The sequence below is a fragment of the Ostrea edulis genome, chromosome 5, assembly GCF_947568905.1.
Source record: "Ostrea edulis chromosome 5, xbOstEdul1.1, whole genome shotgun sequence".
Classification (NCBI taxonomy): Eukaryota; Metazoa; Mollusca; class Bivalvia; order Ostreida; family Ostreidae; genus Ostrea; species Ostrea edulis.
The window spans coordinates 51,415,062-51,440,886 of NC_079168.1; the positions used below are offsets into that span (position 1 = coordinate 51,415,062).

Consider the following 25,825-nt stretch of genomic DNA (forward strand, 5'->3'; position numbering starts at 1 on the left):
ATTAGGGTAGATAACTCTGTAGATATATTTATACACTTACCTATATTGTCATTAGGGTAGAGAACTATGTAGATATATTTATACACTGTACCTACATTGTCATTAGGGTAGTGAACTCTGTAAATATATTTATACTCCGTACCTACATTGTCATTAGGGTAGATAACTTTGTAGATATATCTATAGACTACCTACATTGTCATTAGGGTAGATAACTCTGTAGATATATTATTACACAGTACCTACATTGTCATTCAGGTAGATAACTCCATACATATATTTTATACTACGTCTTCCACAGTTGTTATGGCAGAAAACTCCTTAGATATGTAGGACTCCAAAGTGCGATGGTCTGCGCCAAACCCCAATGGTGTGACACGCCAAAGTGCGATGATCCACACTCATGTGCCAAAGTGCGATGGTCTGACACGCCAAAGTGCGATGGTGCAAGACAATTGTGCCATAATGCAATGGTGTCGACACGACAAAGTCCGATGGTGCATACTAATGCGCCAAAGTGCGATGGAGTGACACGCCGAAGTCCGTTGGTTTGTAAACAGCACAGTGTTTTGGTACAGACTGTACCAACCATGTGTTGTTTCACCATAATATCAGTGCAAAATCTATGCACAAAAAAATAAGGATAAGAACTCATTTCATTACCATTTAGTTGTCGTGTTATTAAACACAACATTTTCCAACACGAAATCATATAATGTTTTGCATTATAGCATATCCCCAGGATTTTATTACGTGTACATCACAAGTAATTAGTGATCATGAATTAAAGAATGTTTGGGTGAAGTAGAGAGTTTGAAAACAAATGTACTTTGCTGTTCTCACAATCCTCAACAGTGTAAACCTTGCTGTTGCTGTCGTCATGTCAATCTTAATCACCCGTGCCTTCCTCCAATATATCCCGCCGAAGTTGGTCTCAGCACTGCAGCAGAAAGAACCTTTGTTGGTCAAAACTGACGTTACATTTCCCCGGTTTAATTTTGAAAGACGTTAAGAATGACTTCACAATGACGTGATGTCACAAACGTTAATAAACCCCCCACCATCGGACTATGGCGAGACCATCGCACTTTGGCATCCGTAACATTAACAAACCATCGCACTTTGGCGCAGACCATCGCACTTTGGAGCGACCATTGCACTTTAGAGTCTTACATATATATTCATACCTACATTTTAGTTAGGGTACTGATTTGAAATCTATTGTTGTTAGGGTAGAGAACGCTCTAGATATACTTTATACCTACATTGTCATTAGGGTAGAGAACTCGGGAGATATTTTCTGCCTGGTTTCTGTCACACACAGCACTGATATATTCTCCATTGTTAACTGAAAATATAAATTGATTGATAAATGAATATTCATGTACATGCAATACTATCTCTATAATAACAAGCATTCTTAAGAGTACTGCAAAAGTGATACATGTCCTCTTCTGGTGTCCCCTATTTTTTTGAGGGGTGTCATTATATGCTGACCATGTATATTTGGATGGTCAAGCAGATATCATTTTTCAATACCAGGAAATATTATAATTTCAATCTCTTGGAAATAAATGCAGCAAATCTGACAGACTTGATTACAAATTGTATGTCTTAAAATTATATATATCTCCTATAAAAAATACAGAGAACTCAACTGTAACAAAAGAGAAACTTAATATGTATCTACTCATTCAACAACCAAATAAAAAATTCAGTTTCCTTAGTTAAGGCATTGCAGAAAACTACATTCAGCACAAAGTCCCATAAATCTCATAAAATTAGAAGTATGTGTATAATTAACTTTACCATTTTAAGGAGTAACTAAAACACTGCTCAAGACCTTGTCAATCTTGGATGTATCGTTATCATAACTATCCTGGACTTGCACGCATTACTCAACAACTAAACAACCTTTTGACTGTCAGATTCTGCTGTCAAACACTATATCCTGGATTCATACAAATATCAAAGATCTGGTCATTCAGTTTACTTGAAATGTATATTCACTTTGTAGAAGTACATGTACATATGAACCCCAATAAATGGCATACTGTAATAAAATATTTTATTCAAATAATTTGCAGTTAAATTTTATCATCTTTCATCACATTAACAAAGTTAATTCCCCAAATCCACAGAAACTACATGCTGTACACAGTAATCTAAAACTGGCGATTTCCTATGAATCATGCTACATAATGATTTGCCTCCTCAGAATCAATGTTATACCAGCATGACATATACCCTGAGTGTGACTCTTCTCATTGTTTTAGTGCATCCTGCACAATCAGATTTAAGCCCAAACTCATTTCCTGAATAACCACAGTGCACTTCCTGGATGAGAAAGAGACTTACAGAAATGCAAATTGAAGCTGTTTGGAGCCTTAGCTGACCACAAACGCATGGTGTTGACAGTGTTGTTACCATAGCCTGGAATAGGGCTGTCAAACGGCATGGCGAATACCACCTGTTAATACAAAGAGAATGCAAGATATAAATATCTACTCTCTCTCTCTCCTAATACAAGACTACATGAAATGTAGATGAATTGGTCACTTACAGTACACTTTATTAAAAGTAAAGATAATGTACAAAATGTAGACTTCAACCAAATCTCCACATCATATAAATCTAACATTTGCAAAATTAGCCAGCAAACTTGATCATCAGTAGAATATAACACAATGTTGGATTTTGTATATAAAAAAAGTGAAATAAAATAAAAAAAGGGTTGCCTTTAGCTACACTTTTTATGCTTTTCCCCAAACTGGATTTCCATCCATTACTAATGTTTAATTCATGTATTAACATTGTAATAGATTTTTGTCAGCGCATTATGACGAAACCTTGGAACTTTATCATTACATATATGTTTTAGTTCATTACATTATAAGATCTAACTGCAAAGCACTGATGATAAAGAGTGTTAAATATACATGATGATATGTATACATTTAATAACATATAGTGTTATATTCCAAAAGATCTTTGAATTCAGAAAATGCAGAAAAAGTCATATTAACTACATGTACTTGTTAGTACATTGTATTTGTATTTGAGTGTTCCTGATGCTAAAACATATGTCCTCCCCTCATTCTCCATCACTATACTTTTACTTACCTGCCCCCTCAACATTTTTGTCAAACTTCATGCTAATTTGATTTTAAAATGTAACAGAAACTTCTGAATTCACAAACATCTTTCCATATCAAAATGTTAAAGTCCATGTTGTAGTGTCAGAGGGAAATTCAAACAAAATATTCTTTTTCCATTGAGTTTATTTTACAGTGCAGAGCATTCCATTAAAAAAGACATAATGTATTGTACAACTACACTTGATACTGCAGGAGAAACAGTGTTTACAGATTTTGGGCCCAATGGATGGACATTTGGGACAAAATACAATATGTCTGAGCAGTCTAACCCAAAGGGTGAGACATGATTTGTGTCGTACAAGGGATTTTATCCCTGCATTACTTTCTAAACATCCATCTCTCACATAATGAACGCACTCCATTCAGTCTACCCAGAAGAATAGGAACTGCACCTATGTACTTCAGACTTTCTCTATTGGTATCAAATTAACACCAAAAAATCAAAAACCTGAGGAACTCACCTGTGTGTCCACCCACTTCACTCCAGAATCAGTTGTCTCTGTCCGTCCGTAGAAATTGACCGGTAGTACATACTCAGGCCTAGATTTCTCCCATGGATTTCCATATCTCAGCCACTCATCTGGTTCTTCAACCTAACAAAGAAATCATAGCAATAACCATGCTGCATCATAGTGTTTCTGAAAAACATGAGGCAATCGCAATACCCATACCACATACAGACAACATCAGAACAATGCATGTGTCACTCTATTCAAACTGAGAAAGATGGGTGGTGGTACAAATTAGCAATTCCATACTTAAATATTGAAAACCAATGGCATATTTAAAGAAGTTTGGTGCAGCTACAATTAAACAGATTTTCTTATGATAATGTGCAATCACGTTTCCAAGTTTTGTTTCACATGGATGTTAGGTGTTTCAGTTATCCAGAGATCAAATATTTTTGTTTGTTCTAATGACAATAACTTGACCTTGGATGCAGTGACCCAAGACCAATAGGGGTCTTCATTAACAAATTTTAACATAACCATGTATGGTTACAATCTGAAGTAGAATGTTTCATTAACTGGGCTCTCACTTCATAAAATGTGTTTTATGTTTACCTGCCAGCCATTTTCAATCCTCTGGGCGAAAATTCCATAATCATATCTAATGCCATAACCATATGCTGCCAGACCAAGGGTGGCCATTGAGTCCAAAAAACATGCTGCCAGACGTCCAAGTCCACCATTACCTAAACCAGCATCCTCCTCGATCTCCTCCAACTCCTCAATGTCAAGGCCAATCTAAGACATCAAACAAGATGCTGAAGTAGATTAAACATATTGGGTGTCAGGAAAAACAAAAGTAATGCATTGGCCTCTAAGCAATGCTATCATGTTTGATCTGTGTATTGAGTATACTAAAGTTTTGCTGCGTTTGGCAGAATAGCAGGAAACCGTAGGATAGAAGTGTGTTCAAATGTATTGGCGTAATGATATGCAGGGAGTTATTGCATGACCAATCAGACAGCTTTATTGAGATATCAAGGTAAAGCTGGTTAACAGTAGTCATTCTAAGTCGATGCTTTCACAGTGTCAGACACACCTTATTTTAAATAATTTATTGAATAGTATTCTTTATTTATAAATTACAGCTAAAGAATACCAGGGCTTGAAGCTAACTTTTTATGTCACCAGTCCAGCCGGACTGATGGGGTATAATTTCAACCAGTCCGCAGAAAAATTTACCAGTCCAAAAGAGTTTTTCAGAAATAATTAAACATATTTTGTTAATGTTATTAAAATGAAATTTAACTCAATATGCCTCAGACAATGTTGTAACACTTAAATGTGGGATTTATATTTACGATCAGATTTGTCTAATATATACAGATCGAAGCATGCCAAATGTGTGTATAAAATTTCACAACTATATTTTCCAAAATGATGCTTTAGAAAATTAACCAGTCCCATCGGACTGACTAAAACAAATGTCAGTCCACCCGCCAGACTTTTAACCAGTCACAGACTGACGGGCAAATGTTAATTTTGAGCCCTGAATACACGTCCAGTATTCACTCTCTAAACATTATTAACACCGGCGTATGGACATAGATCTCCATAGTTTTTTCATATTAACCCTTTTTTATCTATGGTTTTTTTCAAGGGGTTAGTAATGTTTTTGATGAGGGTAAACGCTAATTGGTTATTAATTCATCTTATGCAATATCGCATTTGCTATGATTTATAATCATTGTATAGTTTTGTTTATTAATTAAAAGCTCGGCTGCCCGAAAATCTAGCCTGGCCTACCGCTAATTTGTGTGTGGTTAGTTTATATATGGTAACAGTGACTAGGAGGTCACATTCTAGTAAGAGTATATCATACCGGTATTTGAGTAACTAAGAAAGATTGGCAATGTACATGCATCTTCCTTCACACTAGTCTGTGAAGATTTTATCTAATATAGGACTTCATTACATGTCCTATATATGCCCAGGTTCACTTAACTCACATGCACTCTGAATGCCCATATTCACCTGTTCTAAATGACACAGGACGTCATCACATTCCTTCTGAATGCTAAGTTCACCTGTCTTACCTGATACAGGGCTTCGTCACATGCACTCTGAATGCCCAGGTTCACCTGTTCTAAATGACACAGGACGTCATCACATTCCTTCTGAATGCTAAGTTCACCTGTCTTACCTGATACAGGGCTTCGTCACATGCACTCTGAATGCCCAGGTTCACCATGGTGTTAGACAGGGTTCTACCCATGTAAAATTCCAGGGACAAATAGTACACCCTCTGAAATAGCAAAAATAGCATTACTACCAAGAGCATTAACAGATTAAAGCTATAAAAAATGTCTCCAAAGAAAGGCAAGATACCATAATGTATTTTTTATCATATCAGTATTAACTTAATGGTACTAATTTTCTTTAGTAACTTCAGTGCAATAGCCTTTGTAATTTTGAGGTAATACATTCTAAATTTCATTGCATAAATAATATGTATTCATGTATAACAAAGTTTTAACCACCCTCCCAAATTTTTTCTTTGAGAATGAATGTTCAAATGTTAATTTTTTTTTACTACATTCTAAATTTCATTGAATATATAATGTGTATTCATGTACAAAAAACATTTACTCACCCATTTAAATTTTTTTTTAAACAAGTGGCCAATGAGCCTCATCACTAACTCAAGCAACTGAAACTTAATTAAACAGTGACCCTACTCTAGACCTAGAGAAAATGGTATCTATACAACATGACAGTTGTGTATTAGTATTAAATACATTGACATGTGGTTTTTGAGAAAATTTTAAAGAATATTTCTATACAAGGTGTGGCTCTGTCCTGACCCTGGGGGTCATAATGTGGATAAATTTAATTGTTCACTACATGAGAATGCTTAAATATTAATTTCATGAATTGTGACTCTTGAGATTCTAAAGATTTTTGAAGAATTTTCCTTTATATTTCTATGTAAAGCTTAAAATGCCTAATGTGGCACCATTCTTGCTTCAAAGGTTACTACATAAGGAATCTTTCATTTTCATGGTATAGTGATTAGTTGAAGATTTCTTACCCCCCCCCCCCCCTCCAATTCTTGTTATTCTTAACCTTGGAATAAGTGGCCCTTCCTTTAAACAAACTTGAAACCCTTTAACAAATGTTTGCCCATTGTCAGATACCTATGGCTGATTTCGTCTTCTACTCATCTCATGATGAGCATTACACAAGATCAGCCGTGGGTATCTGACGATGCCTTTTTGCCAAGTTTGATTGAAATTGACCCAGAATTTATTTTAATTTGTCTTTCATGGATTTAAGTGAAAAATTATCCATTTACAGGATCCATTTATCATGGATCAAGAGAATCAGAGAAAATATGAATAACATATTATTTTCAAAATGAGAAGAATCAGTGCTGATCTATTACCCTGATTGCCTTCAGTTGCTCTTGAGAAGAAGTCGAAAATATGAAATTTTAAAGACAATGAACAAACTTTGATAAAAAAAAATAGTCATTTGCATTTCCAGAAATTCAGGGAATAAAAAATGTTTTGCTGCATTTTTAAAGCAGTGAAAACTTATACTGGATGAAATATGAAGCAGTCAAATCAAAAGATTGAAAACAAGCTCTTGTTGTTCATATGACATGGTATGCTTGTTCAATTTATGAGTAGCTGATCCACCTCTCATAAGTAGAAATACTACTATATACATATTCACGGCTTTAAAAAAATTAATGGTTGCACTTGAAATTACATCATAAAATATCCACTTATAAAAATCCGAATGCACATTTGAAGGCAAAAGTCTGAGATACTTCAGAAAGTGTAAAATCTTTTATGCACAATATCTCTTTCCAAATTTCCAAAATTGACAGTATGATGCCACCGGGGACTGATTCTGGTCACCCAGTCCAATGCCACACCAAAGTGGTCCAATATCACACCGAAGGATCTGTATCAGTTATGCTGATTAGTAGCTTCATTTTAAAGCATCACTATATAGCTCACACTCCCCTCTCTACATCCAACCTACCCAAAGTGAATCTAAATCAAGTCCTTCTTGCCCCAACTCCAAGACTAAACCATTGTTTGACAAAACCCCTATTGTAAGAAATTCAAATGTTAGCAAAGAGAGTGTGATGTACCAGAGACCAGAGATTAGACCAAGTTCATGTGATCAGATGCCAGGTCTAAACCAGTCGCTGATCTGGTTAGCATTAGCAATTTGAACACCCCTTAATTCTTAACAAACATCAAAGTGAAATCCTGTCCATGGCTATAAATAATTTGTTGCAAAGTACAAATTTTCTATTGATGAAGGCTTTTTTGTTTAAAATCTTTATCATTATTTTTTATCTGTGATGTCAGTAATAGCTTAGTCAGTAAACATCCTATATAGAGCAAATCAGGAAATTATCCATAGTGAGCTTGTCAGATTCGCAATGAAATAACTACAAATGAAGGACCACAATAATTTTTGGGATTGCACACAATTACTGTGATAATTACACACACTTCATGTGTATCAACTTCTCTAAAAAAGCATGGTTTGTATCATTCTATATACGTTCACCAGTAAAGTCTGGATTGTTACAATCAACAAGAAATCTCTGAATTTGCACCAAGTTAGTAGTTCTACTTTCTTGAAATAAATTCCAACTCATCGTGGTCTAGGCAACCCCAATTGATCAACCAATTATTAGTCATGCTCTTGTCCTCTTGCAGGTGGTTTACACTTCACGTAACCTAATTTTCAGTTTTAATCAGCAACTTACAGTAAAATTTGAATTTTATGTCAAAGAACAATATTCCAAATATAGGGCTTAATATTTGATCGGTATAAATATTTTTCAAAATTAAATCTGAACCATTTTGATTTCAAGTTGATCTACATCATTGATAGATCATTTTACACCAATGAGTATGCCCCATCCCATCAAAATTACATCTAAATAGCTTAAATGCTGTGTATATGTATAATGATATAACTACAGTACATATATTCATCATATAATTTACTTTCTGGATTAAGGTCATGCGATATCCAAGATTTTGGGTGCATCAAATGAAGTAGGATTTTGCTTACTCCAACAAGTTAGAGCCTCAGTTAACATCCCTTATTTACCTCAGACGTTGCTAAGTCAAAAGTATCTCACCGTGAAATTCTACCATGCTGGAATAGGATTTTGCTGTGTGGAATTTTCTATTATTTGTTTTTAAAACGGTTACAATGTAAATACATGAAATGCACAAATAGAAAGATGTTTTTGAAGGATTTCAATGTTTGGGTAATGTTTCCCCAATGAATTTTTAGGTAAAGATTTGTAAATAATGCATCAAATAGTAGATGGTTTTAGCAATATTAAAACATTTACAGTGGTACAAAATTCTATAACAAAGTTCTTGAATATCCCAAGTCCTTATGGTTAGATGCATAGAAAGAACCTCTTCATTGAGTGTGCACAATAATTTCCTTATTTTTCATGTACATGATGTAAATGATGAATCTATGTTTGCATACCTTGTTCGTTTCTGAAAAATTTGAAGCCTCATTTTTCATATAGACTATTGACAAATGTATGAAATTAGACACACCAAATGCTGAGAGACATTTTGGGAGTCCATTCCATGCATGAAGTGAACTTTCATTAATATATGAATGCAGCATTAAGCATTTGTATAGACTGCGTATGGATGAAAATATGGTTTGAATCTTACCATATATATATATAACTAAAAGAGTTACACGAAGGGAAACAACTGTAGGGCAACTCGAAAATTGTGTGTTACCAGAACACATGTAATTCATTTCATGGTTGTTTTTTTTTTTTCAACTCTTTCCAGTGACTATGTAGAATAAGATAAATATCTCATGCTGACAAAAATACAAACAATAAAAGAATTCTCATCTCATTTGTAAAAGTAAGTTCTACCAGGTACTTCTTATACAGTAACAATTGATTCTTTTATTAAAAACTCTCAGTTCTATGGAATAATTTTAAAAATTCCTTGACATAATCTTCATAAATCTATGCAAGAAACAATTGTTAAGGAACTCAGTTATAAGGTTTTATTGGTTAATGTAAAGGTTTCCTTTGATAAATTAAAATAAGGGTTTTTTTTTTTGTTATAAGGAAGTGATATTTATTCCCCAATATCAACCTTCTTTGTGTAGTGTTCTGGCCTCAGATAAAATGCCAATTGTTGTAAATTTTTCACATATTTAAGGAAGTTAGCTCCTCAGCTTTTCAGCATTTATACCTGGAGATAGGGCTCTTGTGCCTCTTTTTAAGTTGGTGACCAAAAAAAGCACCATTCCGAAAGTGAAAAAAGCCGCTTTTACCCCAGAAATGTTATTTTCCCTTATGTAAAAATTTGTCATGAAACAATTCTATATTTTATATAGATAAAAGAATAAAAGATATGCTCAAAACCCTGTAATAAATCCCCTTAATTAAATGAAACATTATATCTGAGATACTAGTATTTACCTCCCTTTAATGATGCTGACCTTTAACTACAGAGTGATAATATGAATTCCCAATCTTAATCAAATGTTGCGACTTTTTTCAATTCCAATGGCCTTGTCCCCAGTCCCAATTATTCAGTGATAGCACTGAGAGATAGATGGTGATAAGGAACACACATCCATTTTATTGGTAATGCACAAAATCTTGTGATTTTGCTATCAATTTCAAGCAAACTGCCTACAGCCATCATCTGACACATGTAAAATGAGTTTTCATCTATACAACATTTTATCAATCACAACTTCTCTTCACCTGCCATCTCCATAACAAGTAGTCGAATTAAACAATCAAGTCACATGATTTCAATAGTGTCTGTGAAATGACATTCTACAGTTGCATGTATGACTTTGACCATTGGACCCAGAAACAAATTGGAACCTTCTCACCACTTGCAACTTGAAATAACACTCTTCAAAATAGTGCCCACAATAATGTTAAACAGGATTACTGTTTCTGACGTAGATCTTTTGACCAAGAAACAATAATAATATATTACTTCCTCCTTCCTCTCCTGCACAACAAGAATGAGACTCACTGGAACCTATAACAATGGTACTCTTCTTATGGAGACCATAACCTTCAGCTTTTGACCTTTCCTCCCTCCACCTGCCACCTCTACATGCAGCAAGTATGAAACAGAAACCTGTTATAGTATTCTTTATGTAGTGCTGTAACAGAGTCTAGTATATAGATATGTCTCTGCTGAGAATTGAACTTGGACCTCTGACACAATAGTCCAGTGCTCTACAGTTGAGCTAAAGGGTTTACTCTGTGGGGCAAAGTTCTGGGGGCAATCCCTCTATCCACCAGAGAGTATACCCAGGTCCCAACATGGTTGCCAAATGTGACAGAGTCAAGTATATATGTCTTTGCTGAAGATGGAATCCTGGACCTCTGGCACAACAGTCCAGTGTTCTACCGATCGAGTTAAAGGGTTAAACCACTAGCCAGAGCCAATAGGAAGGTCATGTATCTAACTATGCCACAGTTTTTAGAATGCACATTCGGCCTTGTTACTATATATGCCCTGCAACTGTACGTGTTAACATGATGGGCCCAGGAGATATACAAGTAACTAATCCCAACATAATAGAAGCGAGAGTTTATAATGCAATATTCACAGCTGTCATTTCTGTATTCAAGGCCTTTGTTAACATATTTCAAATATTTTTCTATCCTATTTCTGCACATGCACAACGATTGCAGACTTCAATGCCCTTTGTAGGTGCGTGCTGTTATTGTTAAATATAAATTGTAATATCATATTGTATCTTCGTTTGCTTATAAAGTTATTACAATTGCTAACCTTAGGGTCCTTTTCATAGTAGTGCTGCTGGGTGCGGATCCAACGCCCCACCAAGTAATCTCTGACAGTGTGTGCCAGCGAGAGGTAGTAGTCGCGCGGGGTCGCCACATTTCTATCTTTCACAATAGTATAATGCAAATGGCGATTGAATGCCTTCTTGAATTCGGCAACATTCTCCACAGGAGCTATTCCGCGAATACTGATCTGCTTTCGCTTCTCGTGGTCTGTCTGTGGGTGAGAGGCCATGGCCCGTTGCACGAAATGAAATATAACCTCGTTTGCTGTCTGCTTCCCTCTCGTCCCTTCGTCCTTGGCCTACCGATCGTATCAAGGTTATAATACTAGCTAAAACCCAAATCGTCACGCAATCCGGATATTGACTCCTGTTAAGCGTACTGCCTACACTTACAGGGATTAAAGGTAAAGTTTTCGGTTATTAACAGATTGCCAAAATAGGCATTAATCAGATGTTATTCACAAGTGTGAATATATTTACAGACTGAATGAATAACCACAGATTTTAGGGAGATATTGGTTGTGTTTGTAGTACGTCTGAACACATGGGCCATTTGTTTATGTCTAGTTTCAGGTCCACATGACGCACACCAGTCAAACCTCTCTATTACTAATATTAGATCAACATGTATATTCAAACCTCTCTATCAGATTTACATGTATTATATTCTTATTTTTGCACCTTTTAATTAGAGAAGTTGAAATTCACTCTAGCTCAATTTCATTTTTTCATTTTCTAGAAACCAAATTTTATATAAATAATCATTATCAATATGATATGATTTATTCCAAATCATTTGGCCCAAACGGGCATACCATTGAATATGTAGGCCTAACATTGGATTAAATGACAAAATACTCATCATGAAGTCAGAGGTCATCATATATATAACACAAAATCTGGTGTTGTTAAGCAACAGAGACAGTGCTATGGAACAAATTTAATCATTATGTATGGTTTCTATGGCAACTGTGGGGTATGCACATGCAATGTGTCTGTATTCCTTTAGTCTTGTCAGATTCAATAATTTAGGAGGATAAGTCAGGAATGACTGGGGTTGTATACTTGTAGCTTTTCGATTCCCCATAATAGATTTCTTTTTGTCTACATAGTGTGGTATTGTGAGTGATATGGCATTTCTACTAGCTCTGGTTAGAGGGTTGGTAGTCAGTTCTGAACTTGTGTGCCAGAGGCCCGGGTTCAAATCCCATCAGAGGCATAAAAATTTATCTGTTACATTTGGTGCCCACGTTGGGACATGGGTTACCTCTGGTGGGTGAGATAGATTATCCTCAGTACTTCGCCCCACAGGTGTTGGCACTCCAGAAGAGTCAGGGATGACTCTTAATGGTAGTGTGAATGATATGGCTTTCCTACTAGCTCTGGCTAGAGGATTAATTCTTTAGCTCGATTGATAGAGTGCTGGACTTGTGTGTTTTTAAAAATCCCAATCAGAGACATAAAAATGTAAATTTAGCTCCAGGAGAAAATGAAACTATATAGCAGAATACATACATATTTTATTTTCCAATCAAGGGTCCTCAAGGGGCAGCATGAAAATACATACAAATAATGTACATATACAAGTAAAGAAAGAAGTGATTACATAACACATAGTTATATACAAATACAGTGTCATATATTGTTCAAAATAAATTTTCCAGTTATATTTAGAATGGATGGCTCTTCAGAACATAATATGCATTTTCCGAGATATCAAATGTATCTGTTACATTTGGCACCCACGTTGGAACCTCAGGGTTATCTTTGGTGGGTGAGAGAGATTGTTCTCAGTACTTCGCCCCACAGGTGTTGGCACTCCGGAAGAGTCAGGGACAACTCTTAAAAGGGAGGGGGACAATGTGGTAGTGTGAGTGATTTTGCATTCCTACTAGCCCTTTAGCTCAATTGATAAGTGCTGGACATGTGTGTAGAGACCCGGGTTCAAATCCCATCAGAGGGGTACCTGTAAAGTGCGAAACGAAACGAAATATACCGAAACGAAACCCACCGAAATGAAACCTACCTAACGAAATGAAACAGATTGTATAACCAAACTCTTCTGATTATGATAATTATAAATGGCATCTTGGGCCCCTATGAAAGTTACCACATATCAATAAAATTTGCCTTCCCTTTGATGTAGGCTTTCGGCTTGACTGATACAAAGTTTTTAAAAAGTTGGAAGGGTGGGGGTGAGTAAGCACAAAGTACATATCCGAAGTTGATTAAATACCATGTGCAATTAGTTTCGGATCCATAAATTTCAGAACCGAGGGTTACAGTCTCACAGGTCAGAGGTTTTGGGAAACACACTAAACGAGGAGTGGGGTCGCCAGCGTTGGATCTGCCTTTGGGCATAAATACATATTTCAGTATTTTTTGCTCTAAAGATAAATCTGTGTATACATGTGGATATTGTGTATTTGTATGAAGTGTATCAAACAGTGTATTCTGAGTATGTCCTCCCGTTCTCTTTGCAATTTCTGCTTCCCATGTTCATAAGCCTTTTGATTTTACAAAATGCTGACCTCCTCCTGATATTATTGCATAAAAAATTCCGTTTTCTGTCCCATTTTCAATTCCCCATCCTAGCAACACTCCAAATGTATAGAGTTATCTTTAGACTCACTACATATCAATAATAATTTTTGTTAATACATGTATATATATCTTACCGAATTGCATTCATATAATATGGTATACTATTAAAATTTTTTCCATTATCAGCAGTTAGAGATAAAATAAGAGGTTAAGAGCTCTTCCTGCTTTCAACTTTCTCAGACACCATTTTCTTCAAACAATTTATCTATGCCCAAAAGCGGATCCAACGCCGGCGACCCCACCCCTCGTTGAGTGTGTTTCCCCAGACCTCTGAGACTGTAACCTTTCATTCTGAAATTTATGGATCCGAAACTAATTGCACATGGTATTTAATCAACTTCGGATATGTACTTTGTGCTTACTCACCCCCTTCCAACTTTTAAAACTTTGTATCAATCAAGCCGAAAGCCTATATCAAAGGGGAGGCGAATTTTATTGATATATGGTAACTTTCACAGGGGCCTAAGATACCATTTTTAATTATTATAATTAAAAGAGATCGGTTATACAATCTGTTTCGTTTCGTTTCGGTGGGGTTCGTTTTGTTTCGGTAGATTTCGTTTCAGCGGATTTCGTATTGTTTCGGTAGATTTCGTTTCATTTTGTTTCGCACTTTACAGGTACCCCCCATCAGAGGCATAAAAATGTAAATTTACCCCTAGGGAAAATGCAACAATACAGCAGAATAAGGAATTTCCGAGATGTCAGCTCTTCTATGATGGAGGTACATTCAGTATTATTACCTAATCTACTATATAAATTAATATTACATATTTTTTTCTGTTTTCCAACTTTAATCAGCAGAGAAAGGTACACAAAATGAGCAGGGGTAAACGGTTCATCATGTGACCTACTATTACCCAATCATGTGACGAACTGTTTCCCAGTCATGTGACTGTTTTCCAAACACGTGAGAAACTATTGCCTGATTAGTAGATTAGGTAATAAAACAATTCATGCCCACTATGGAAACAGTCAAAACTATTGCCTCTCATTAGGGGCTAAGACCCGGAAGGAAACTGTTGTCCTCGGCCTACGGCCTCTGACAACAGTTTCCCCGGTCTTCGCCACTACCTTGGGACAATAGTATACAGTTATTGGACAGTTAATTGGGTTCGAAGACAACAGCTGTTTTGTTTGACCCGAGGATAAATCTGTTGCCTGAACCGTAGACACAGTCTATAACTGTTTTGTTATACACTTTCTTTCTTTTATGTTGTTTTTTTCTCAATGCACATGGTTTGTTGACTTGGAACTTTGGACTTTGAACAGGACGGTGTGATTGCGTAATTTGTCATCGTGTCCTTCAGTTTAAAAGAAAACATTAGTGAATATCCTAATTGATAATAATTTATTATATTTTTCATGTTTCTGCTTTGCTTTTTATCTAATAAATTCTGCATTTCATAATCAGTTAAATCAGTGAACCTCGCCATTATGTAAAGTATGTAAAGAAAGCAACAGACTAGGAATCATGTGACTTGCATAGCCAATAGAGATTGAGCAGACTATTGCCCGGTCAACAGTACGTAAACTGTTGACCGGTCAATAGTCCACGAGAATGAGAGTTGGTTTAACAGTTAAAATGTTGGTTCTAAATCGTATTAGTTTTGTATAGGAAAAAATTAAGGTGTATAACAATTTTGACTGTTTCCTAAGTAGGCATGAAATAATTGTATATTCTATTAAATGCTTGGGTTTCAAGCCTTTCAGCAATATATAAATGCAACTATAAGCATTTACAAGTACCCACCACCTGTGGATGAAAATATGTTTTGCGTCTCACTGTACATAAGAGTTCAACAAAGGGAAACAACTACATGTATATCGCAACTCGGAAATTGCCCCTATACTAGGGTTTCCTCCTCCTGTTTTTGGTTTAAACTTTAGAAAAATGTTCCACAGAGGGCCAGTTGGAATTTAAATAAACCAATACTGTAAGGTATATATATTTGCATACACAGTGTATATTTTCGATGAAGAAAAGTAAATTTTTATGGAATTGTAATTTTTTAAAAAACTTTTGTCCTCCACTCTTAGCATATATGTATTCGGGTCGGTCTGTCTTGCTGTCTGTCCATAACACCTAGTTCCAAATGATATCATTAAAATTCTTACAGCCTTACAATGAAATTTTTTATGTGGAATCATGACTATGTAATTATTTGTCCAAGATTTGTTGAAATAAAGTTACATGAATAGAAGGAGTGTATCACTTTATAGATACAATGAGCCCATCTAGCCTGGTTTTCAAAACAAACTGAGATCATCATCCAGTCTGTAGGCCATTGAGGAAAGTGATGAATGGATATGTGCAATATTTTGAAATTGAAAACTTACTTTATGTTGTGAAAAGTAGAAGAAAGTAATTGTGAAAAAAATTAAAACCCCTGTAAGATTCGATCTCGTGATCTATAGATCAGCGGTCACAAGCTAACCCACTGAGCTAACCAGGTAAACAAAGTTTAAAAGGAGAAGAGATATGTTACTGATATTTAATTTTCCATTCATAGTTCAAAAAGATGTTGGCCATTAGGATGATGTGTTACTCATCTTTAAGATATACAGAAGTGGAACAGCCTTTACAAGGTTTGTAGCCAGTCGTGTACAACTGAAAATTGTCTCTGATCTATTTTAGGACATTAAAAGATATAAAAATGTCTTCAACAAAAATTGGCCAAGATGACTTGTTGAGTAAGCTGGCTGAGTGGAATATCCAGACGGAAACCATAGAACACCCACAGGTAATGGCCAGGTGAACACCCACAGGTAATGGCCAGGCGAACACCCACAGGTAATGGTCAGGTGAACACCCACAGGTAATGGCCAGGTGAACACCCACAGGTAATGGCCAGGTGAACACCCACAGGTAATGGCCAGGTGAACACCCACAGGTAATGGCCAGGTGAACACCCACAGGTAATAGCCAGGCGAACACCCACAGATAATGGCCAGGTGAACACCCACAGGTAATGGCCAGGTGAACAGTCGCAATTGATTCACATCAGTGCCTGTAAAGAAAAGGTATTAATACTGGGTATTCTTTATGCATTTGCCTAGCATTTTGACTGGACTATATAAATATAGACCCAACATATTTCAATCAGGTACTTTTAATTATAAGAAAACATAAAAATCCAGAATTACATTGTCATTAAAGCTGCATTTTGTGGGTTCCTAATGGCCGAGTCTTGTGGAAATTGATTTTGTGTCAATTTGAGTGAAAAGAATATAACACATCATACCATCAGAATTATGGTATCAAAATACAAATACATTTATATACTATTTGCAGGTCTTTACTGTTGAGCAGGCACTACCATACCTTGAAAAGAGAGAGGGCAAATTTGCCAAAAATTTGTTTCTGAAAGACAAAAAGAAGAGACTTTATTTATTTTGTGCACCCCATGATGCTGAAATTAAATTGAATGACCTTGCGAAATTGGTAGGGGCAACAGGAGGGTTAAGATTTGCTGACTCGAGTGTGCTGGAGGAAAAACTTGGAATACAACAAGGATCTGTTTCAGTATTTGGAATAATTAATGATACAGAAAATGAGGTCAAGCTTGTTTTGGACCAGCACCTTCTTGATCAGACCTACTCAAAAATATGGTTCCATCCAATGGTTAATAGTGCCACTACTAGCATTTCACCCACCGATCTGAAAACTTTTATTGATCACACTAATCATGAGGCTCTGATTGTAGACTTGAGTTGAAATAATAAAATTTTCATACCAATTTAAAGGCAGTGTGCTCAGTGCTAGTAAAATGTTCCCTAGGGATCTATTTGTAAAATTCAAGATTGGAAGTGAAAAATTCTTGAATTACCACTAAGTGAATATGTGCCATTTTTATGCTTAATTGTCATTCGGAACACCCCAAATGTAGATCACTACTACATCAGCTTTGTTATGACTGGTCAAGCAGTCCATTCACATCTAAGAAAAGGAGTATAGTGTATGTCTATCATTATGAAAAAGGAAATAGTTTAATTAAAAAGAGGATTTATGTCATTAAGTCATTAAGGTCACCCGAGTGCCACACAACAAGAGGCCTATGAACCACAACACTCACCTGAGTCAACCTGGTCCTGCTGTCCTTCAGCAGAAGATTTAAAAAGGATTGTTTATTCTCTATATTCCCATGGAAAATAACAACCCCACCTAAGCTAAACAGGGTCATGACTTAATCAACTTATTCAAGTATCATGTAAAATTTTATCTTGAATTTAGCTTCACCTTAACCTGATGGTCCATTTATTATTTTTTTTAAAAAGAAAATAGATTTTCAAATTTCCTCCTGTGGGCATTGATTTGAAGGAATTTGAATCTGCACTACCTAGGGTGCTTGCAAATTGATATGACTAATCCTGAACCTGCTGCTCTTGAGAATAAGATTTTTGAAAAATATTTTAGTCTTACGTAAAACTTTGATCCCCAATTGAGGCCCGATCCTACCCCCTTGCCAGGATTTGAAGAAACTTGAATCTGAACTACCTGATGATGCTTGCATATTAATATGAGTAATCCTGACCCTGCTGCTCTTGAGAATAAGATTTTTATAGATTAAACTTTGATCCCCTGTTGAGGCCCCATCTAACAACAAATCCCACCCACAGAGGCCAGGATTTAAATAGACTTGAATCTGAACTTTGAAATTTTTCAGCTCAAATCGTGTCCATGCCCCTTTAATTTATCTCCATTTAAATCTTTGATTTGCTATTGTGGCCCCACTCTACTCCTGGGGACCATGATTTATAAAAAATTGAATCTACATTTTCTGTGGAAGCTTTCATGTAAGTTTTGTCTCTCTGGTCCAGGGGTTCTTTTAATTAGAAGATTTTTAAAAGCTGCCACAATATTTTCACTCTTTCTTGATTATTTCCCCTTTCAGAGGTGTATGACCCCTCATTTGAACAATTCTCAATAATACTTTATGACAAGTCTGACAGAAAATTGCCAGGTGTTTCTGGGTAAGAAGTCAACAAGAGGCCCAAAGCCTTATCAGTTATTAGTCCACTACTGACAAAGTCAAGGGGACTTTAGGTTTGCGCTCCGTGCCTCTGTCAGTCCAGTTTTCCGCACTTCTTTTCTCTGTTCTTGCAGATATTTATTTTATATTTGGTATGTGGCTTTGCCATAACAAGTTACGGATCAAGTTCGAACTTCGTCTCGGTCCGTTGATTTTTCACTTAGTTATGGCCCTTGGACTTAGAAAAATAGCATGAATAATCAGTTTTCCAGACTTTTTTTGGTTGTGCTTGCAGATATTCATTTGATATTTGGTACATTGCTTTGCCATAACAAGTTACAGATCAAGTTTGAATTTCGTCTTGGTCCGTTGATTTTTCACTTAGTTATGGCCCTTGGATGTAGAAAAATAGCATGAATTGTTAGTCTACATCCAAGTTTGTAGATAAGAATTAAGAATACTACACTCATTAAAACTTCTAGCATAGTAATACTACAATATAGATAAATTATTCATGATCATCTACATGTCACAGTTTATTGACTTGGTTAATGACCTAAACCTAATTATAAATTTGTCTTTTTTCTTGGTCTAGTCTCTACTCGAATAGTAGTTGATTTCCATGCAACCATTCCTATCCTGGTTCCCCAATTTTCCCTTTTACCATAACCTACATAATGAACTTTGAATATTGTTGTGGTACAGTGATTTTTGCAACCGGTAGGGGACTATGTATTGCCATGCAATACTCTCAGAATGCTTGTTTAGTATCACTAGCTCCAAGGGCTATGAATTTTATAATTTTCCTGTTCTGCATATCTATGCTAAATTCTAATATCCAAATTTTGTTTTTCACTTTAAATGATCAAAATCTAAAGTCTGATATCTTTAGAAGGTTTCACAAAGAAATTAAGGTTATGTATCGTGATAGATGCTCATTATTTGTTTTGAAAACAAGGTTGGGGTGTGTTATTGTTTACAAAGTTTTCAAAATAAATGGATATTGATCAAGTTTATTATGTATATCACATTTCAAGAATACTTTAGGTAAAATGTGTCATTTAAAAGTTAAAATTTGTGTCTGTACAAAATTGAGATGCTTTAAATTACAAAATTAACATTTCACTGATTTGTTTGTTTACATAAAAAGACTACTCTTTGATTACATATAACACAGAATTAAAGCTAAATTATTGCTCTTATTTTTGCATTCAGAGGGTCCAAATTTTGGTTGTTAACATTAAATGAGATATATTTTTGAGTTTTAACATCAAATCTGAAAAATATTTTTTTTTCTCCCCCAAAGAACCAGTCCCTTTAACAATAACTATTTTGGACCCACCATAGAGTCAGAACCCTGGGCTTTTCTTTCTGCTTTTTAGTTTTTATACAGTATTAGCAAAATTAAAGAAGTCTTTCAATGATAAAGACAATAATCACTATAATAATTTTGGCTCCACCCTGGAACCAAATCCTTACCCCCTAGGATAATGAAATTTAAAACTTTGGTAAGTTTGCCAATACAGTATTAAAACTAAAGGCATATTTAGGAAAAGCAGAAAAGGATGTACCAAAATTGTGAACTCAGTTCAACAACATGTAATTTCTTTTTTGAAATTTGAAGAATATCAAAATCCTTGCCACATGCATCCTCAATACCCATACAAACACTCTGTGAAACAAGAGGTACTGTGAGCAATGCTCACTAAGAATACCCCCCGCTTACCCCAATCTCCAAAAGGGTGTTGGTAATAGGTATAAACTCCCTCTTTTCTGAGTGTAAAAAACAAATGGCATGACAAACGAACCATATTGCTACTTCGATGTCCAGTGCATGTGACCTTTGACCTTTTGACCCCAAAATCGATAGGGAACATCTTCATTCCATGGGTAGTCCATATGTATGATATGGTGACTGTAGGTGGAAAGGATAACGCTTTAGAGCCCGGAAACCATATTGCTACTTCGATGTCCAGTGTGCATGACCTTTGACCTTTTGACCCCAAAATCGATAGGGAACATCTTCATCCCATGTGTAGTCCATATGTATGATATGGTGACTGTAGGTGGAAAGGATAACGCTTTTGAGCCCGGAAACCATATTGCTACTTCGATGTCCAGTGCATGTGACCTTTGACCTGTTGACCCCAAAATCAATAGGGAACATCTTCATCCCATGGGTAGTCCATATGTATGATATGGTGACTGTAGGTGGAAAGGATAACGCTTTAGAGCCCGGAAACCATATTGCTACTTCGCTGTCCAGTGCACTTGACCTTTGACCTTTTGACCCCAAAACCGATAGGGAACATCTTCATCCCATGGGTAGTCCATATGTATGATATGGTGACTGTAGGTGGAAAGGATAACGCTTTAGAGCCCGGAAACCATATTGCTACTTCGATGTCCAGTGCACTTGACCTTTGACCTTTTGACCCCAAAATCGATAGGGAACATCTTCATCCCATGGGTAGTCCATATGTATGATATGGTGACAGTAGGTGGAAAGGATAATGCTTTAGAGTCCGGAAACCATTGCGTCTACAGACGGACGGACGGACAGACAGACGGACAACCCGATTCCAGTATACCCCCCCCCCCCCCCCCCCCCAACTTGTTGCGGGGGGTATAACTAAGAGGTTTTTTTGTGGAAAATATTTCCCCAAAATTAACCAAAATAAACATGTAAATATTTCAAACACCAAAGAAAATTAGGAAATTGAGAATCAAAATCCTTGCAATACACAATGTTTACAGAGGCCCTAACTTTAAAACTGTTGAGAGGAGTAAAAAGGACAGACCATGCACTTGCTGTTTAATATTTCCTCAAATCTGACTAAGAAAATCCATTATCCTTGCTACATGCACATCAAACATTCTATAAGGTAAGAAGGTCCTCACTTTTTAAAAGTACAAATCGTGTACTCGATCTCTAAGTAATATTTCCTCAAAACTGAGTTCAACAACATGTAATTTTCTAAAAAAAAAAATATTAAATAAATAAAAAACAAAAATGAAAATCCTTGCCACATGCACACCTTCAATACCCATACAAGCACTCTGTACATAGGTCCTCACTTAAAAACTGTGGGAGGAGTTAGACAGAACAAATGTACTCTCCAAGTAATATTTCCTCAGAACTGAGCAAGTTCAATATGTAATTTTCTCAAAAATTGAAGAAAATGAAAATCCTTGCCAGTTCCATACAAACACTCTGTAAAACAAGATGGACCTTACTTGAAAACTGTGGGAGGTGTTAGCCTGACAAATTATGTACCCTCCATATAACATTAATTTTCAAATAAAGGGCCAAAACTCTAGCAAAAGAAGTCGATATGGATCAAAATTGCAATACAATCTGGAGTGACCCACAAAGAAGCTACATAGCAAGTTTCAGAATATATATGACAGAGAAATGAAAATAGAAACAGAAAATCCCAATTGGATGAACATGTAGACATTGCTGTACCATAAGTCTAAAGATAATGTTGATGTCTAAAGACAGGCGTATAAGAATTAATTAGCGGAGTAGTGTTAATTACTTATCCAGCCTGTAACAACATTGTCTTTCTAGAATTGAAAGGTTCATTATTACAACTGTATTTTAAATGAACTTGGCATTAATTCCACATTTGGTAATTGTACTTATACTCCAACTGCTCTTTCAAAGATGAAATTCTTCAAAATCATGTTTCAGTTTTAGACACATTTAATATCCCAGTCAGTGGGATGGATGAATATGAGTTACTGGATCCGAATTCCTAAACCTCACAAAAATCCTTACAAAGAAAGATACATTGCTGGATCAAATAAATGTTCTACTAAGCCACTGTCTTTGCTCCTCACGAAAATATTAACAGCTGTGAAGGAGAAGCTTCAAACATACTGTGCCACAACATATGCCAGAAGTGGTGTAAATCAAATGTGGATTCTAAAAACATTAAAACGTATACCTTTTAAACACTGTACACAACCATTCCTCACAATAAATTAAAGACTAGACTTTTTGACATCATAGATAGTTACTTCTTCAACAAAAATGGAAAACGGAAATATTCATGTCTGACTGGTGATCAGTAGTCATCCCAAAAAATTACTTTGTTAAACACCACTCTGATTATACGCACAAGTACTTTGAAGTTGAAATAAAAATTATGCTGGAGTTCTTCATTGACAATATCTTCGTAGTCTCTGGTGATCTGCAGGTCTTCAAACAGTCTGTTGGAATACCCATGGGCAGAAATTGTGCTCCTTTGCTAGTTAACCTGTTTTTATATTCTTATGAAGCAGAGTTTATTCAAAAGCTACACGAGAAGAAAAAAACTTTTGCTGTGGCCTTCAACTTATCAATGATATTTTATCTTTCTTTTTTTTTTTATCATTTTCATTCGTATGTTGATTCGATATATCCCTATGAACTCGAGATAAAAGACACCATGGAGTCCTCCACATTTGCTTTGTACTTTATTGAAAATAGATATTAACGGCAAACTAACAATATAACTTAACTCTATGACAAGCAGGATGATTTCAGCTTCTCTATTGTCAACTTCCCATATTTATATGTAGCAATATTCCACTATTGCCTGCATATGGTGTTTAGATATCTCAATTGATTCAATACACAATGAAGAGCTTATTCTGTGTATGATCAGTTTTTAAATCAAGGCAGGCTACTGACAAACAAGTTGATGTTACAGCTAGAGCTTTCAACAGTGTCATTTAAAGTCAACATTTTGCAAATTCTATTGCCATTATAATGATCTAGTTTGCCAATATAACCTATCATTGTGTCAAATGCAGCTGCAGAACGTAAGCTCTCTCAAAAAATATTGGTACAGATCAGTGATCTGTCTAAATAATTTTTCGGAGAGCTCTGATCTGTCCCAATATTTTTTCAGAGATGCTACAGTTCTGCAGCTAGGTCAAATGCTGTCTGATGTGTTTCATACCGATTGATAGGCCGTTCATGACACACTGATTTTGACTACGGATTACTCCGTTTACTTGATCAAGACATTGGGCTCATGGCAGGTGTGACCAGTCGATAGGGGATGCTTACTCCTCCTAGGCACCTGATCCCATCTCTGGTGTATGCAGAGGTCTGTGTTTGCCCAACTCTTTATTTTGTATTGCTTATAGGAGTGATGAGTTTGATCACTGTTATCTTCACCTTTCTTGAAATGTTTGACTGTCACCAGAAACAAATATTACCTCCCATTCTGAAGAATGCCATATGTATCAGTGACATAACAATATTGCATACTGAGTTATCTTTCTTGTAAAACATGCATTATGATTGCAAGCACATTTGAGTGCAAATCTAGCTATTATAAATTTGGCAGTTTGATACCCAACCCCCAAGATATTTATTATAAGCCAAGATTATGGAAAAAAACCCAGCTATACAGTATTTAAATGTTTTATGCATCAACACCATCTACCAAGTTTGGCCCCGCCCTAGGGTAAACTTCTCTGTGGATCATGAAGTTTACAATTTTGGTGGATGCCTCTCTGCACTACATGACCAAGCATTTAGTTTGTCTTATAGATGTGCGGTTGTTGAGAAGAAGACTTGAAAATTAGTCAATTTTGCCCCACCCCTTTGGTCTTGGGGATGCAGGAATCCTGAGATTTACAATTTATGTCCCCCCTTGTCCGAAGGATGCTTCATACTAAATTTAAAAAGAATTGAAATAGTATATAAGTCATCAAGAAGTTAAAAATGTTCAATTTTTAACAAAAGATGCAAATATGACAGACCAATAGCAATATGTCACATGAGTGACTTAAATTAGGTGACCTAAAAATGTAAGTTAGGACAGACAACACACCCTCAGGTCATATATCACCCTTCTGTCGAGCACATCTGTTGCCAAGATATGGTTCAGACAAGAGTTGTAGATCCTTTTCCGAACTTGCCTTATTCTGGCACATTGTCAGAAGTCATCAGCAATCTTCACATCAAATACAAATGTACCTGTATCAGGATTTAACAATTCTGTTGCGTTATAGCAGACATGCCAGCGGGTGAATGAATCCTATGTTGCCCAACACAGTTAATTTGCAGTTGTATAAACATATGCATCATATGTTGATTTTACAGACACTGTACTCGTAGACCATAACACCTGTATATTCCTATGTCCAGTGGGACCCTTGACCATGTAACCTCAAAATCAATAGGGGTCATCTTCTCCTGGAGACATATCAGTGTACCAAATTTGATGTCTGTCCAGCAAAGGGTTCTCAAGATATTAAGCAGACAGTATATTCCTATGTCTAGTTTGACCCTTGACCATGTGACCTCAAAATCAATAGGGGTCATCTTCTTCTGAAGATGTACTGGTGTACCAAGTTTGATGTCTGTCAAGCAAAGGGTTCTCGAGATATTGAGCAGACATTATATTCCTATGTCCAGAGTAGATTTACCCTTGACCTTTTGACCTGAAAAACAATAGGGATCCTCTTCTACTCATAACCAACCCACATATGAAATATCATTATCATCAAGTGAATGGTTCTCAAGATATTGAGCGGACATGTGGTCTACCGACCGACCGACCAACAGGTGCAAACCTCTTCTTTGAAGGGGGGCATAAAGAGTTTTGTTTAAAGCAGATTTTTTCAATTTACAAGTTAATTCTGAACACAATTAAATATTTTCTAGTGTTTGGCACATCTCATTTTGTTTTAAACATGCTATTTTCTGTCAAGCAATCTATATGTAAACAAAAACATGGGATGAGCCTTGTTTACATAACAAAGA

At 35.9% G+C, this 25,825-nt stretch overlaps 2 protein-coding genes across 7 annotated transcripts in view; one reads left to right on the forward strand and one right to left on the reverse strand.

The window, feature by feature from the left end:
- LOC125649721 (glycogen phosphorylase, muscle form-like) overlaps nucleotides 1-11,805 on the reverse strand; it is a 25,649-nt gene extending 13,844 nt beyond the window's left edge. For all 4 annotated transcript variants that reach the window (XM_056164740.1, XM_056164739.1, XM_056164737.1 and 1 more), the window contains exons 1-6: nucleotides 11,464-11,805; nucleotides 5,811-5,912; nucleotides 4,223-4,405; nucleotides 3,620-3,751; nucleotides 2,359-2,470; nucleotides 1,266-1,348 (exon numbers count right to left, since the gene is read on the reverse strand). In XM_056164740.1, coding sequence (XP_056020715.1) covers nucleotides 1,266-1,348; nucleotides 2,359-2,470; nucleotides 3,620-3,751; nucleotides 4,223-4,405; nucleotides 5,811-5,912; nucleotides 11,464-11,709 — 858 coding nt within the window. In that variant the 5' untranslated portion in view covers nucleotides 11,710-11,805. The remainder of the gene's footprint in view (nucleotides 1-1,265; nucleotides 1,349-2,358; nucleotides 2,471-3,619; nucleotides 3,752-4,222; nucleotides 4,406-5,810; nucleotides 5,913-11,463) is intronic.
- Nucleotides 10,760-17,829, forward strand: LOC125649722 (prolyl-tRNA synthetase associated domain-containing protein 1-like). 3 transcript variants are annotated; one of them, XM_056164742.1, is made up of 4 exons: nucleotides 11,805-11,883; nucleotides 14,704-14,807; nucleotides 16,722-16,827; nucleotides 17,379-17,829. In XM_056164742.1, the coding sequence occupies exons 3-4, from the start codon at nucleotides 16,741-16,743 to the stop codon at nucleotides 17,799-17,801; spliced, it is 510 nt and encodes a 169-aa protein (XP_056020717.1). In that variant the 5' UTR covers nucleotides 11,805-11,883; nucleotides 14,704-14,807; nucleotides 16,722-16,740; the 3' UTR covers nucleotides 17,802-17,829. The 3 variants fall into 3 exon arrangements, with proteins under 3 accessions (XP_056020718.1, XP_056020716.1, XP_056020717.1); XM_056164743.1 differs by lacking the exons at nucleotides 11,805-11,883; nucleotides 14,704-14,807 and adding an exon at nucleotides 10,760-10,785; XM_056164741.1 differs by lacking the exon at nucleotides 14,704-14,807 and having other exon boundaries at nucleotides 11,796-11,883.
- The last annotated feature ends 7,996 nt before the right edge of the window (nucleotides 17,830-25,825 follow it).